The sequence below is a fragment of the Vanessa cardui genome, chromosome 8, assembly GCF_905220365.1.
Source record: "Vanessa cardui chromosome 8, ilVanCard2.1, whole genome shotgun sequence".
NCBI classification, from domain to species: domain Eukaryota; kingdom Metazoa; phylum Arthropoda; class Insecta; order Lepidoptera; family Nymphalidae; genus Vanessa; species Vanessa cardui.
The window spans coordinates 14,879,650-14,893,173 of NC_061130.1; the positions used below are offsets into that span (position 1 = coordinate 14,879,650).

The window sequence follows — 13,524 nt, forward strand, 5'->3', positions numbered from 1 at the left end:
CAATTAACACTATCAATTCATATAGGTATTTAAAGTAACTCAACGTCTCATTTACAAGTTACATCACAAATAAACATTATAATAAAGACATTTGTATAGCAAGCAATCAAATTAATTTAATGTAATGCTACTAAAAGTTTTTAAATTTGATTCGATTTTGAAGAACCGGTTAGAAACTTCGTTACGTTTTTATCAATTTTATCGCATGTAGTCTTGAATTGACAATAGTTATGGTCAGTTTCATGATTATTTAGCCGTAAATAAATGTCCCTACACTCAAATAAAGGCCAAAACCTTTAAAAATCACGACCAAAATATATAAATAGAGCTGAAAACATATAGATAGAGCTGTATACAGTTTAGTTTACTATTCATTGATTATCATTATAATGAATGTGTCATTATACGTATATTATATATGTTTATCATCTCCCTTTACAAGCGCTATTACTTATTCTCGTATAGTATATAGTTAATGTGCCAACTAATTCATACTTACTATTATAATACTATAGATTGATATCGTATACTACAAAAGAGTCCAAACAAATAATACACATATACACATGTGTCGTAAAGTATATTTCTTTGGGCATTATAATACAATATATTATATATTATTACATAGTAGGAGTGATATTGTTTATTGATGAATAAACAATATTAAAATTCAAAATGCCTCTGTTGCCAAATTTAAAAAAATTATTAAGGAACGCTTGTGTGCAAAAGGTTACTATACAATTAATGAGTTTATGATCGATCGCACACCTTGGGAATGAAACGATCGCCTCCTGGCTATTTCATCTCATATTAAATTGTTTATATAATACATGAGACAAATAAAAAAAAAAAGCCCGCTGAGTTTCTTTCGCCGGTTCTTCTCAGGTCAGGGTATTTTCTTTTCCCAACCGGTGGTAGTGGTTCAATTGACCATCAATAAGAACGTGTAATGCTTCTATATTGAATAAAGTTATTTGAGTTTGAATTTGATGTTGGTTGCTATATTTAGTAAATTAGTTGGTGCTTTCCCTTTCTCATATAAATTCATATATTTTCTTTTGAATATAATTTTATTTGCAGACGTGTCCAGAGAATCCTTCATAAAAAGCAGTTGTTTTCGACGCCTGTAAATAAATTTACGGCCAAGAACACAAGCCCCAGTTCTAATTTAGCGAGGATACGCAGCTGTCTCGATGAGTACCACCAGACTCCTGCCCGGCCAGCGAAGATAGGTCCTAAAGCTGTTTCTATGGAGGACTTGACTCCCACCAAAAAGGTCAAAAGAGAAAGGTATAGGAGACATATATATTTTAATATTTTTATGTTTGAATTAAGATACGTAAAAGGTACTTTTGCGTCAATAGTACATAAGTGCATTATATAAAAGCTGAGATGGCCCAGTTGTTAGAACGCGTGCATCTTAACTGATGATTACTAGTTCAAACCCAGGGCAACACTGAATTTTCATGTGCTTATTTTGTGTTTATAATACATCTCATGCTCGACAGTGAAGGAAAAAATCTTGAGGAAACCTACAAGTGACTAATTTCAACGAAATTCCGCCACATATGTTTCCACCAACCCGCATTGGAGCAGGGTGGTGGAACATGCCCCAAATCATCTCCTCAAAGGGAGAGGAAGCCTTAGCCTAGCAGTGGGAAATTAACAGGATGTTGATGATTGATGATGTTGATGGACATTATATTAATTATTTTCTACACTATACAGTTTTATTGAGTCTGCAAATATCATCTAAAAAGGAGGTGTCATTTCCAGACAGTACAACGTGGCTTGTTGTTTTTGTTATTGTAATTCGAATAATTACTAAGTATTTTTCTCATCTCATGATCGTAGCGACTTTGATTCAATGTATCAGTTTCCTGTGAGATGACTCACGTGATGAACTGTGTGCATTTTTAACTTGGCTGTTGTTAATTAATTACATCTTTAAATTGTATCATTCTCTATTAGGAATGTCGGTCATCTATCTGTACTGAAGTCGCCTGGGATGCACGGCGTCGATGTAGAGCAGGCTGCTGCGAGGATCAGCAGATTCATGCTTGTGGCGTCATGGAGAAGGCGTCGTGAAGAAATACGATGCGTGCGAAAAACTTTAGAATTTCAGGTGAATTATACGTGATATAATAAATCCTTCCTATCGTAGGGCAATGATTTCTATGAAGACTGAGCTAAAGCCGTCATGCCTTGCGGTCGTGTAGAGTTTAAATTGCTTTGTCAATGCTTCTCGGAAGTTTTTTTACACTTACCCTAGTTTGGCAATTGGGTTATTTTCCTTTGTCTCGGTATAATATTGTGGCATGTTTATGGAGTTATTTTTTCTTTGACGATTGGTTTTGTTATTTGACAATAGAAAGCTTTTTTAGCGTTCCTTCAGAAATAGAGTGTTCCGAAAGTGGTTTTCCATGTTGGAGTTCGCATCGGACGCCAGAAGTCATATATTCTATTAAGATGGACACGAAGGAACTTGACTAGATGCTTTAGCGTCTAGGACTTAGGCGAATAAAAGGTCCACCCCGATGGTCGCTTCGTGAAGAGGTAGACAGTCTCAAGGTCGAGTTTGGACGTTATATTCAATTTTTGCAAAGGAGTGAACGACTACTGAACATCTCGTTTCTTTTCGGTACAATCTGCGTTACATATGCCTTTTTAAAAAATATATTATCGAACTAATTAATATAAAATAATAAAATTTTCTATCATCGCATGATGCGTAGCAGTCGCCCAGAAAACTGCGCAACCACGGGAGCGGAGCATAGAGCCCTCCGCTACGCTGCAATCCTGAGTAGAAACGCACCCCTGAGTCTCTGAGCTGAGATGGCCAAGTGGTTAGAACGCTTGCATCTTGACCGATGATTGTGGGTTCAAACCCAGGCAATTACTGAATATTCATGTGCTTAATTTGTGTTCATAATTCATCTTGTACTCGGCGGTGGAGGAAAATATCGTGAGGTAACCTGCCATGCCATGTTTGTTTTCCACCAACACGCATTGGAACAGTGTGGTGGAATATGTTATAAACCTTCTCCTCATAGGGAGAGGAGGCCTTAGCCCAGCAGTGGGAATTTAGAGGTTGTTGCTGTTGTTGTTGTTATTGTTTATATCTGTTTTATAATAAAGGTGAGTTGCTCGGAACGCCTGCGCATCCAGGTGATCGCGCTGAAGTCTCTACTGGACTCCGACAATGCAAAGGTCCGGCTTGCGATGAAAGAGCTGGATAGATTGAAACAGTTATTAAAAGAAAAAGACCTAGAAAAGGCCATTTTGGAAAAGGTAACAATTCATTTTGCTTATGAAAAAAAATAAATACTCCAATTTGTTCATATACATGATACCTATATTCAATATAATAAAAATATTTTCTAATCACTTTACTTCATTTTTTATATAACCTTACATCTGTAACTGTAGTAAAAATCTTTCTTATAAAAATTTTTTATGACTTTTGTCCTTTTTTAGTATAATTCTTTTAGTACTTAGTTATAACATATTTTGTTATACTTGATACAGGAAAAAATTGCACTAGAGCAAGACGTTTGCGCGGCAGAAGATCGGGCGTCTGAAATTAGTGTTGGTAAATAACGCTATTCTGATTTGAAATTGTTGTCAACCCATTAATCTACTTAGGGTAAGGCGTTTAATCCTATTCAATAAAAATCGCTTTTATAATAAAAAGCAAAAATGAAACATGCAAGACAGCCTACACAAAACGATAAAATTACAAAGGGGAAGACGACATGACGATATAATACTGTTTCTAATATTATTCGATCTAGTTTCCGAACCGGTGGTAGCTTCACTTAATGTTAAATGACGATTCAAATATGCTTGTAAAAGTCCACTTAAATAAAGTTCATTTAGATTTGATTTGATTCGAGAAGTCAGACTCAGATATCATAGACAATGCTCAGGCATATAGTAAGGTCGTGCACAGGCTGGCGCAGTTGCCGCAGCGATTTGGAGCACGCGCGCGCCGCGGCCGCCAGCTCGGACCGCGCGCTGGCGCTCGAGCGCGCCGCGCACCACGACGCGCGCGAGCGCTGCGACCGCGCACACCACAGGGTAAATGCTCCTCAACTCTCACAACCGCGTAGCTCGTTGCTGCCATAGTAACCTATACAGGAGTCAAACCTGGCGTGCATTAAGCGAAACCTCTTCACAATAAGCTATCGAAAAATACATAATAAGATAAGAACGCATCAAACAAATAACTGTATATAATTTTATTTAAAATCAATATAAATATACACGTTTACAATAAATATAAGAAGTAATTTTCAAGTACAGTAAATACGGTAACAAAATTAATTTTGTTAGGAGAGTTATAATATCCTAAACTCATTAATTCTTCATGCTCTTTTTTCGTCTTGGTAGATAGCGATTTTAGAAGACGACTTATCGCATCACGAAACTTTGCTGTCGGCGAGCGAAGCCCAAGTGACGGTATTACGCAATGACATCAACAACGGGCAGAGGGAACTCGACCAGGCTAAGGAAGAACTACGACTTGAAAGAGAGTGAGTACCCATCCTTATTCAAAAGACGAATAAAGTTCAAAATTTAAACTTTGCCTTTCCCTTTAACTTTTCCATTCAAATAAATGGCACCAAAAATCGTTAAACTATCATCATTAAAAACATACAAACTACTAATTCCTTTTTGCAATACATAGTTGTCTTTTTGCTCAGAGCGCACGCTCAATGTGCTCGTGAGCGCTCCGCACTGAGCACACGAGTGGCGCTAAGCGCTCTAAAGACGAGCGCCATGAGCACCGAAATAGAGCAGATGCGAACTGAGCTTGCACGACTCGAGCGGGAATTGAGGATCACACGAGAGCAACTGGATTGGTGGCCGAGACCACTAACTAGGTAAGATAGAACTTGTTAACAATCAGTGATCATATTGACCAGATACCTATTATCTGGTCAATTGGTCCCTAACACCTTTGTTATGAACCATTGAATATTCTGAAGATATGCGCCTGTAGCGATTGTTTTCAGTAGCTCTTCAAAGCAGAACACAGCATAAATAAAAATCTCAGACAAGCTATGTTAAGACCTAACCTAACCTTTTAAGTACTATAGTCAAATTAATTTATTATTGAATGTAAAATTAGTTGGACTATGTCAGACATTATAGTTGTTATTAAAAAAAATTACTCTTAATATAAGACAATTGTGAAACCTAAAATTAAAATTCGTGTAACCCTGTAAGGATGCTCGGTGTCGCGAGAAGTTGGATTGGCCGCCCCATGTCAATCTCCGATGCAGTAGTATGGAGCCTAATTCCAGCACGACACGGATGTTGATGGAATATAAATCGATTTAAATTTTTAGTGCACTAATTTAGGCGATTTTAAAAATCATAATAAAAGTAACATGTTAGAGATAGACCTAGTAAAAAAAAACAGAAGTAAATTACTTTAATAATTTTATTTTATTACTTATATGAATCATGTATACCTATTTTATAACATAAATACGTGCCAATATTAACTGTATAAAGTAATAATTGCGTGTCACATTTTTTATCTGTTGCGTCATTTTGATATTTGCGCGGGAAAATGGTGTAACAGAAACTGAATTGAGAAAGAATATTAAAGTTGTATATTTAAATTATATTGACAATTGTTTATTGCGGAAAGTGTTTTTGAACGATATTGCGGATTTGGTAAGTATGTATTCGTTTGTTTTGTCGCTATTGTTAATTATGTATATTGATTGATATCTTTTTGATAGGTAAGTATTGTTAGTCGTTGATAATAAGGATTTGTTGTTATTTTAGATTATTAAAGACCTAACTAATTTTGATTAATAATATATTGTTTTATTTAATATTACTTAATTCATTGAATTTATTAATTAATTCATGCAATGAGGAAAAAAAAATATTGAATTATATTTTTCCTAAAAATACCTCGATATTTAAATATCATTTGTCACATGAATGAAGTTGTCTAACGAAGTTCAGTTATCTTTCTCTCATTCTAATTTTTTATAAGATATCGGAGTTATTAATTTTACGGTAGCCACGGCTATCGTAATAAGCGAAAATGTGTGCAGTGTATGCGGATTTTTTTTTACGATATAGTTTGGTGGACGAGCATTCGGGCCACCTAACGGTAAGTGGTCACCATCGCCCATAGACAATGACACTGTAAGAAATATAACAATTCCTTACATCGTCAATGTGCCACCAACCTTGGGAACTAAGATGTCATGTCCCTTGTGCCTGTAGTTACACTGGCTCGCTCACCCTTCAAACCGGAACACAACAAAACTAGTAGGTACTGTTATTTGGCAGTAGAATAACTGATGAGTGGGTGGTACCTACCCAGACGGGCTTGCACAAAGCCCTACCACCAAGTAAATTAATTGAATTGAATTGGAATATACCTACTATCAGACTGCTTCAACGAGATTTGGTTGATACACAAAAACTTCGTCTTACACATGTAGCTCTCGTTATGCTATTTTCAATGTTGAGTGTTGGTCTAAATTTTACAACAAATCAAGACTTAGCGTCTTGGTCTATTTTGGCTCATCACGGTTATCGGCCTAAAATCAAGCCGTTTCAAATACAATTAATTGAATTGCGGAATAAAAATTATTGTATTTTTACTTTTTGGTAACTTATGCCTTATTGTATATTGGGATTGAACAGTAATACACTTCAAAGTAGCAAAAAATCAGGATCGGAGACTTGCTGATGAGTGATGACCAAATATTGTGACAATTAGGGAACTAGAATTAAAACAACACATCGTCATTTTTACTTTAATCGTTCAGTCTTACATTTCTATTCAACAATCAACTACAAAATATCAACATTTGGAATGATTCTCTATATCTACAACTTGAGATTATATAGGCCTTAGGTACGGGTTGTGCTAAAAATTATTAAACGCATAAGGATAATGTAATCATTTACGAATTTATGTTGATATGATTAAAACTGTCAAATTATCGTAATTACAACAATTATTATATATTTTTATTTATCTTCATAATGCTAAATTAAAAAAGAAACCGCAACACGTCTTATACACATAAATATCTAAATTATTATTAGGATTTGACATAATATTATTGAGGATTAAAACTCATAGCCAATTTATAGGATATTTTAAAAACCAAGACAAAGCAAGCGTTATAAATAAATAATGATTTTTCTCTTATTATTAGTATGAATAATTTTCGCCTCGTCCATCAGATTTAATATACATAAGGTCTTATGTCAGATCCCAATACAGCAGAGGTATTTTTATTTTTTTGGTACGCAGTTCTATAGTAAAGCTATAATTTCTTACCTACTCCCTCTAGGCCAGTGTTTCACGTTCATATTCGAAGCAATAATACAAATAAATATAAATCAACTTTGACTGAACACTACCCGGTTGTACCATGAAACACTAATATGAAAACAAGTCAAACGCTAAAATTCTTATCACTTCCCGTCTTATGTATAAATGCGCTGGCTTCTGCCGTCTCTTTCACACATAATATGCGAATGAATAACTTAGGAATATAGAAAAATATAACAAAACAAAAGTATATTTAAAAAGAAATCTCTTAAAAAGACGACTAGTTTCATAAACAGACTTAGCAATAACAAATAAATATATGAAGCTTCATTATTTTAGGCCACACTAGTGTATAATAAGAGCACAATGTGTAAATAATTTAATTAGATCTAAGAACACTTATATTTGTTGATGACTTATAAAATAATTTAAATTTACATAGTATACAATTACTGATGTATACTTGCGCGTAATTTGATCAAGCCAGACTATCTTATGTATACTGTTATTTAAACATATGAGATTTCTCCTTATTGCCTCTTTTTCTAATCTATCCGATATATTATAGCTGCAGAAATGGATAAGAAAGTAAGCTTGAAAGGAAGTTTTTATAAACCATGAGTTGGTTTGTAAATACCGACCAATTCACGCTTTAAATATTATAAATAAAAAGTAAAAAAAAAATCTATTTTTCAAAATTATTTGCAAAGGTTGATGCATAACAAAAATGACACTTTTTTGTCGTTTTTCCCAATATCGTTACTTTACCACGTATTTGACAAAGTTCCTCAAAAGGTAAAATACAAAAAGAAAACACTTTCTATAATGGATCAGATCATATACATTTCATTCAATGCTGTAACCGGTGTTTCACAAGGGACTCATTTATGATTATGAAAAAAGTTATTTTATTAGTAGGATTTGGCATTATAATTTTTTTTGAGTGATCTGAAATAACATAGTTCCTGGTATGATAATAATGGAACCTTTTGTTACTTGACGAATCAGCGCAACTAAAATTTTCTATAATGTGCTATAGTATACAGGCTATTATTAATATTAATAAAATATATAAAATAAAAAAAAGATTATTTCTTATCGCCAAATTTACAAAAAAAATACAACGGTGAAAGAAACTTCTTAATAAATTTGTTATCCTAACTGCGCAAATGCATTGTTAATAAATTATTATTATAATGCATTAGTAATTTCACCTTAAAATTAGTTACATTTAAACCACTAGATGTCATTCGTGCCTTCATATTTTATATTTGAACCATAAACATCTACATACTTCTAATCAACAGAAATAATTTAATACTATCATACTTATAGTCGTGAGTTAGACATCTCGTGAAAACAAAGTTAGTACGGTAACTTACGGAAGCCAGTTTTTAAAGCTATTTACAAAAAGTCTATTAGAAGTGTCTAGCTTGCTGAGTATTTGATAAACAATTTCATTTCATAAACAAGGCAAACAATATGATTTTATTAAATATATTTAACAATATATTTTTTTGTATTACGTAAATGTTACGTAACAGACGTAGTTTTTTTTTTTAAATATTATTATAGCGCATTAACAATTATACATTCAAGCATAAACACACTTTGTTCGAAAAACGTGATTGTTAAAATTCTTGCAACGAAGCCAAGCGACGATTGTGCCCTATGTGACGGATCGGCTTTATTGTCGCTTTCAATTCCAGACGACGGATATTTACGATGGATGGACCGCGTTTTATTATTAAATATTCTCCTATCTCAATTAATGACAGTATCCACATAGCCCGTACAAAACTCCTACGTTCACAAACATCCTACTTTAAGGTTGACTGCTTTAATAATAGTCATATATTTTTATTTCTTCATGTTATTAATGAGAATTCTAACACAACACATAGAAAAAAAATTGCAAAACTGTGCAACATTTTTACGAATAATTAAGTATTACTTTGGTACAAGTATTAACAAAAAAATAAGTAATGTCGACATTAAAAATATAATTTATAGTATGACTAGTTGGAGATCATATCGATGATATAAAACTCTATAAATCATTTATATTAATTAATGAAAATGTATAAATATTTAACAAATTAATAAAAAATAATACTTTAAATTTTTTTTCATGAGCAATATATTATTCGACTCGAAAATAATATACTACTTGCTCAACTGATGTGTTTTTAATTTCTGCCACACAACCAGATCACAACATAGTGCTGCTAGGATATAGCTTTCGATATTATATCGATATGGACTATCCATTCGTTTGCGTGAGACTTATTTTGTCGAGATCAAATTTAATAACGCTTATTTACATTATATATAAATTCTAAGTCGTTTTGGTAATCCTCTAGGCCTCAAAATCTAAAAATATTAGTCGTGATTCAATTGCACACAATCTCGATTTGACGGCTTTTTTATTGCAAAGACATCACAGAGAAGGCGATTTCTAGTACCTTTTAAAATAGCTCATGAATCGTGGACAACAAAATTGGCACCAGTATTTTATTAAGAAATATACGTTTTTATGTCCGGACTAAAGTTGCTATATCGACTATTAGACAACGAGATCGTGATTGCTTGTATATTATTGTCTAATACAATTCATAGACCGTTGCGAAACTAGTTGATCATAATCGGAGCTACCGACATTCCAGAATATATTTTTTGTTTGAATTGCATACATTTCCATGGATAGCTCCGCAAAAGAAATCATACTTATCAGATTCGATAGAAACAACAAAGGAAAGAGAACAAGAGCAGTGGGGGCTCAGATCATGCCGAAGCCCTCGCCGCCCTCGTTGATGGCCCACAGCAGCGCGCGCACGAGCTGCTCGTAGGAGTCGTAGTCGGGCAGGCACAGCTGGTTGAAGCACGTGTGCGCCGTGGGCAGCGCGCCGAACGTGGGCGCCGCCGTGATCTGGAAGCGCGGGTTGAGCTCCTGGAAGCCGCCCGGCGGCAGCTGCGCGCAGCCCGTCGTGAACTGCAGCAGGCGCGCGCGCTCCTCCGCGCTGAAGCTGCCCACGGCCGCCCACAGCCACGCCAGGCGCCGCTGCCAGTCGCGCCCCGCGCCCGCCAGCAGCGCGTGCGCGCGCCAGTCCGCCACGCACACCTCGTCCGTGCCGCACGCCAGCAGCTCCAGCTCGTTCTCGTCGAAGATGGCCAGCAGGTTGTCGGGCACCAGCAGCGTCAGGCCGCGCAGGAACGCGTCCGTCTCGGGCCGCCAGCGCGCCGCCAGCCGCCACTGCGCCAGCGCGTCCAGGTACTGCAGCTTGTTGTCGTTGCGCACCCGCAGCGCCGACCCGTTGGCCACCAGGTCGCGCGTCTCCACGAACTTGCCCGACGAGTCGTACACGTCGTCCGAGAAGTAGATCTCCGGCAGCGAGTCCGGGCCGTCCAGGTCCGTCTCGAGAATGTACTTAATTTTGGACAAGTATAGTTCTGGATCGTCTTGTTCGAAGTACTGAAATCAAGTACAAACATTTACTGAATATACACTAGCATCTAGTTTGAAAATCGAATTAAAGTAATTTTGATACTGTTGAAGAAGTACAATATAATAATAGCATTGACATAGTTATCGTAAGCGACGGGGGGTCACCTTGTAGTGCACGCGCAGGCCGATGATCTGCGCGAGGAAGGAGCGGGCGAAGCGCGCGCGCACGAGCTGGCGGTAGGCGCCGCCCAGCGCGCTCTCGTACAGGCACTTGCCCATGATCTTGCCCGCGAACTCGAAGTGCTTCAGCTGCAACCGCGCACAACCCGCACGCGCATTCGGTCAGAACGAGGGAACATTCAGGCCTCTCCTTCGGTCTCGATTATGGTTTGTTAATATATGATCCTCTACAAGTTGTGTTGTATTTACGAGACAGCGCGATCGAGGGGATGCAATTTCGAAAGGGCGCTCGGGTCTCACCTTGAGATGCGGCGGACGGTCGGGGTTGGGATGCACGAGGCCGGCCGGCGAGTCCTGGCAGGATACGAACAGGCCGAATTTGGCGTCGAACAGCTGCGCGCACAGCTGGGAGAACCACTCCCGTCGCACGCCGCCCCAGTCCACACCTGCACACGCATACCGTCACCGGGGCCCGCGCGGTCGCCCCTCCCCGCCCGCTCTACGCACCCTGCTCGCCCTGGAAGCTCACGTCGAAGTTCTTGCACCAGTCGGCCAGCGTGAAGTGCCGGGTCGCCTTCAGGCTCGAGCGCACCAGCTCGGCGCGGTTCACGCGCAGCGCCAGCTTCTCGTGCGGGTGCCGCGCGTGCGCCTTGCGCACCTCGCTGTAGAAGAAGTCCTGCTTGTTCTGCAAAGGACGGGCGGTCAGACGGGGCGGGCGCGCCCGAGGGGGCAGCGGCGCCACTCGCGCACCTTGAAGCCGTCCTCGCCGCCGCAGTTGGCGAGCAGCAGCTGCGTGAAGGCGGCGGCCAGCAGGTCGCGCTCGGCGCTCCACAGGCGCAGCGTGGGCTGCACGCCGTCGTCCAGCGTGAGCTCGCCGGCCGGGCCCGAGCCCTCCGGCCGCGCCGCCAGCTGCAGGCGCGTGGACGGGCACAGGCGGAACGACGTGATGCGCTTGGGGATGAAGCGCAGGATGTAGTCCTTGACGAGCAGCTGCTTGGCGCTCAGGCAGCACAGCACGCGCCGCGCGCGCGCGCCCACCACGCGCGCCTCGAACGCCGCGCCGCGCCGCGCGCCCAGCTGCCGCTGCACCGACGCCGTGTCGCCCGCTGCCGACACGCCCCCGCTCAGCTCGCTTGCCTTCACGCGTTATGATACTACCAGACGGGTAATACTCCAGTGTCTTATGCTATCGATGGGGGTGGTATCGACCGTAACACGTGACACGTGGGAGGAGCGCGTACCCGTGAGCACGATGCAGTCGAACTCCCCGTTGAGCAGCAGCACGCGCTCGTAGTACACGGCGGCGCGGAACACGCCGGGGCGCGGGAAGCACAGCGCCAGGCTCACGCGCTGGTTGACGGCGTCGTACTCGAACGTGGCGGCCGCGGCCAGCGCCGGCTCGGCCGCGCCGCCCAGCGGGGCCAGCTCCACGGAGAAGCCCTGCGGACGGGACGCTGTAGCGCGCGCGGGCCCGGGCGGGCGGCGCTCCGGCACGTACCTGGTCGGCGGGCCGGTCCAGCGTGGCGGGGTTGTCGAAGCGGTCGCGCGGGTGCACGTGCAGGCAGCGCGCGCGCGCCGCCGTGCACACCAGCGCGCCGTGCGCGCGCCCCACGCGCGAGCGCCGCGCCTCCACGCGCCCCGCCAGGAACCACTTGCGGAACGGCCCGCCCGCGCCCACCTGCCCGCCTGCGCACGCCTTGCGTTCAGTGGTACACTACTCGAAAGTGCCATTTCATAGAATCGCGCCCAACGATCGAGTCGCATTCACGTGTACAACTAGCATCGATTGCTTTGTTGTAAACCCTTAACATTTCATTCGAGAATTGATTACCGAGAGATTTTTCTTACATGAATAAGTATTCTACCTAACCTATTATTAAAAGCGATCGGCACATAAAGAATGAGTATCCAATAAATATGAGCACCAAAAGCGTTGAACTCACCGATTAAAATATTAATAATGTACACGCCGGCGGTGCGGACGGTGAATTTGACGCGCGCGGTGTTCGCCTTCGCCGGGTCCCCCGAGCCCAGCTCCACCACCGCTGTTATCTGGACGACAGCCACCATTTTCATTCATTAGAGTGACTCCCCAGTCCTACCCTGTTCTTTTTTATGAAAATGATGCTTCTAATTACTCAAATGTCTAAAATGGAGTGTACGATCCCATTTATCAGTAATTAATTCCAAAAATATTTTTTTCTCACAAAATGCCCTTCCCTAAAGTCCACCCGAACCTACCTTTCTAGTTCCATGCGAGATATTAACGACCAGCTCATCAGTGTCGCATATGGGATAAGGCTGACCATTGCGTTGGAAGCAGAAAACCGTAAAGCACATCGTGTCTCCGACAGCCTGGGGTTCTTCCCAACCCCATTCAACCTGGAAATATCAAATACAAGTATATCATTAAATTAGACGAGACTAAATATAAAAATTGTATTGTTCATTCCACAAGATTTCTGAACTAGGCGAAACTTCTCTTTCATTCCAAAAAATATTCGACAATAAATGCATTTAATTCTTTAATAATTTTTGAATAATTGTTTTAATCTTCATATCGTAATTAAAACACTAC

General features: G+C 40.3%; 1 protein-coding gene and 1 long non-coding RNA gene across 2 annotated transcripts in view; one reads left to right on the forward strand and one right to left on the reverse strand.

The window, feature by feature from the left end:
* The first annotated feature begins 4,712 nt into the window (after window positions 1–4,712).
* Window positions 4,713–5,835, forward strand: LOC124532177. The gene is made up of 2 exons (XR_006966627.1): window positions 4,713–4,886; window positions 5,233–5,835. It is a non-coding gene; the product is annotated as an uncharacterized LOC124532177 (long non-coding RNA).
* Window positions 5,836–8,883: 3,048 nt separating this feature from the next.
* LOC124531855 (apoptosis-resistant E3 ubiquitin protein ligase 1) overlaps window positions 8,884–13,524 on the reverse strand; it is a 30,248-nt gene continuing 25,607 nt past the window's right edge. The window contains exons 5-13 of the mRNA XM_047106411.1: window positions 13,188–13,328; window positions 12,890–12,998; window positions 12,445–12,632; window positions 12,188–12,386; window positions 11,697–12,052; window positions 11,454–11,631; window positions 11,247–11,392; window positions 10,932–11,075; window positions 8,884–10,793 (exon numbers count right to left, since the gene is read on the reverse strand). Coding sequence (XP_046962367.1) covers window positions 10,101–10,793; window positions 10,932–11,075; window positions 11,247–11,392; window positions 11,454–11,631; window positions 11,697–12,052; window positions 12,188–12,386; window positions 12,445–12,632; window positions 12,890–12,998; window positions 13,188–13,328 — 2,154 coding nt within the window. The 3' untranslated portion in view covers window positions 8,884–10,100. The remainder of the gene's footprint in view (window positions 10,794–10,931; window positions 11,076–11,246; window positions 11,393–11,453; window positions 11,632–11,696; window positions 12,053–12,187; window positions 12,387–12,444; window positions 12,633–12,889; window positions 12,999–13,187; window positions 13,329–13,524) is intronic.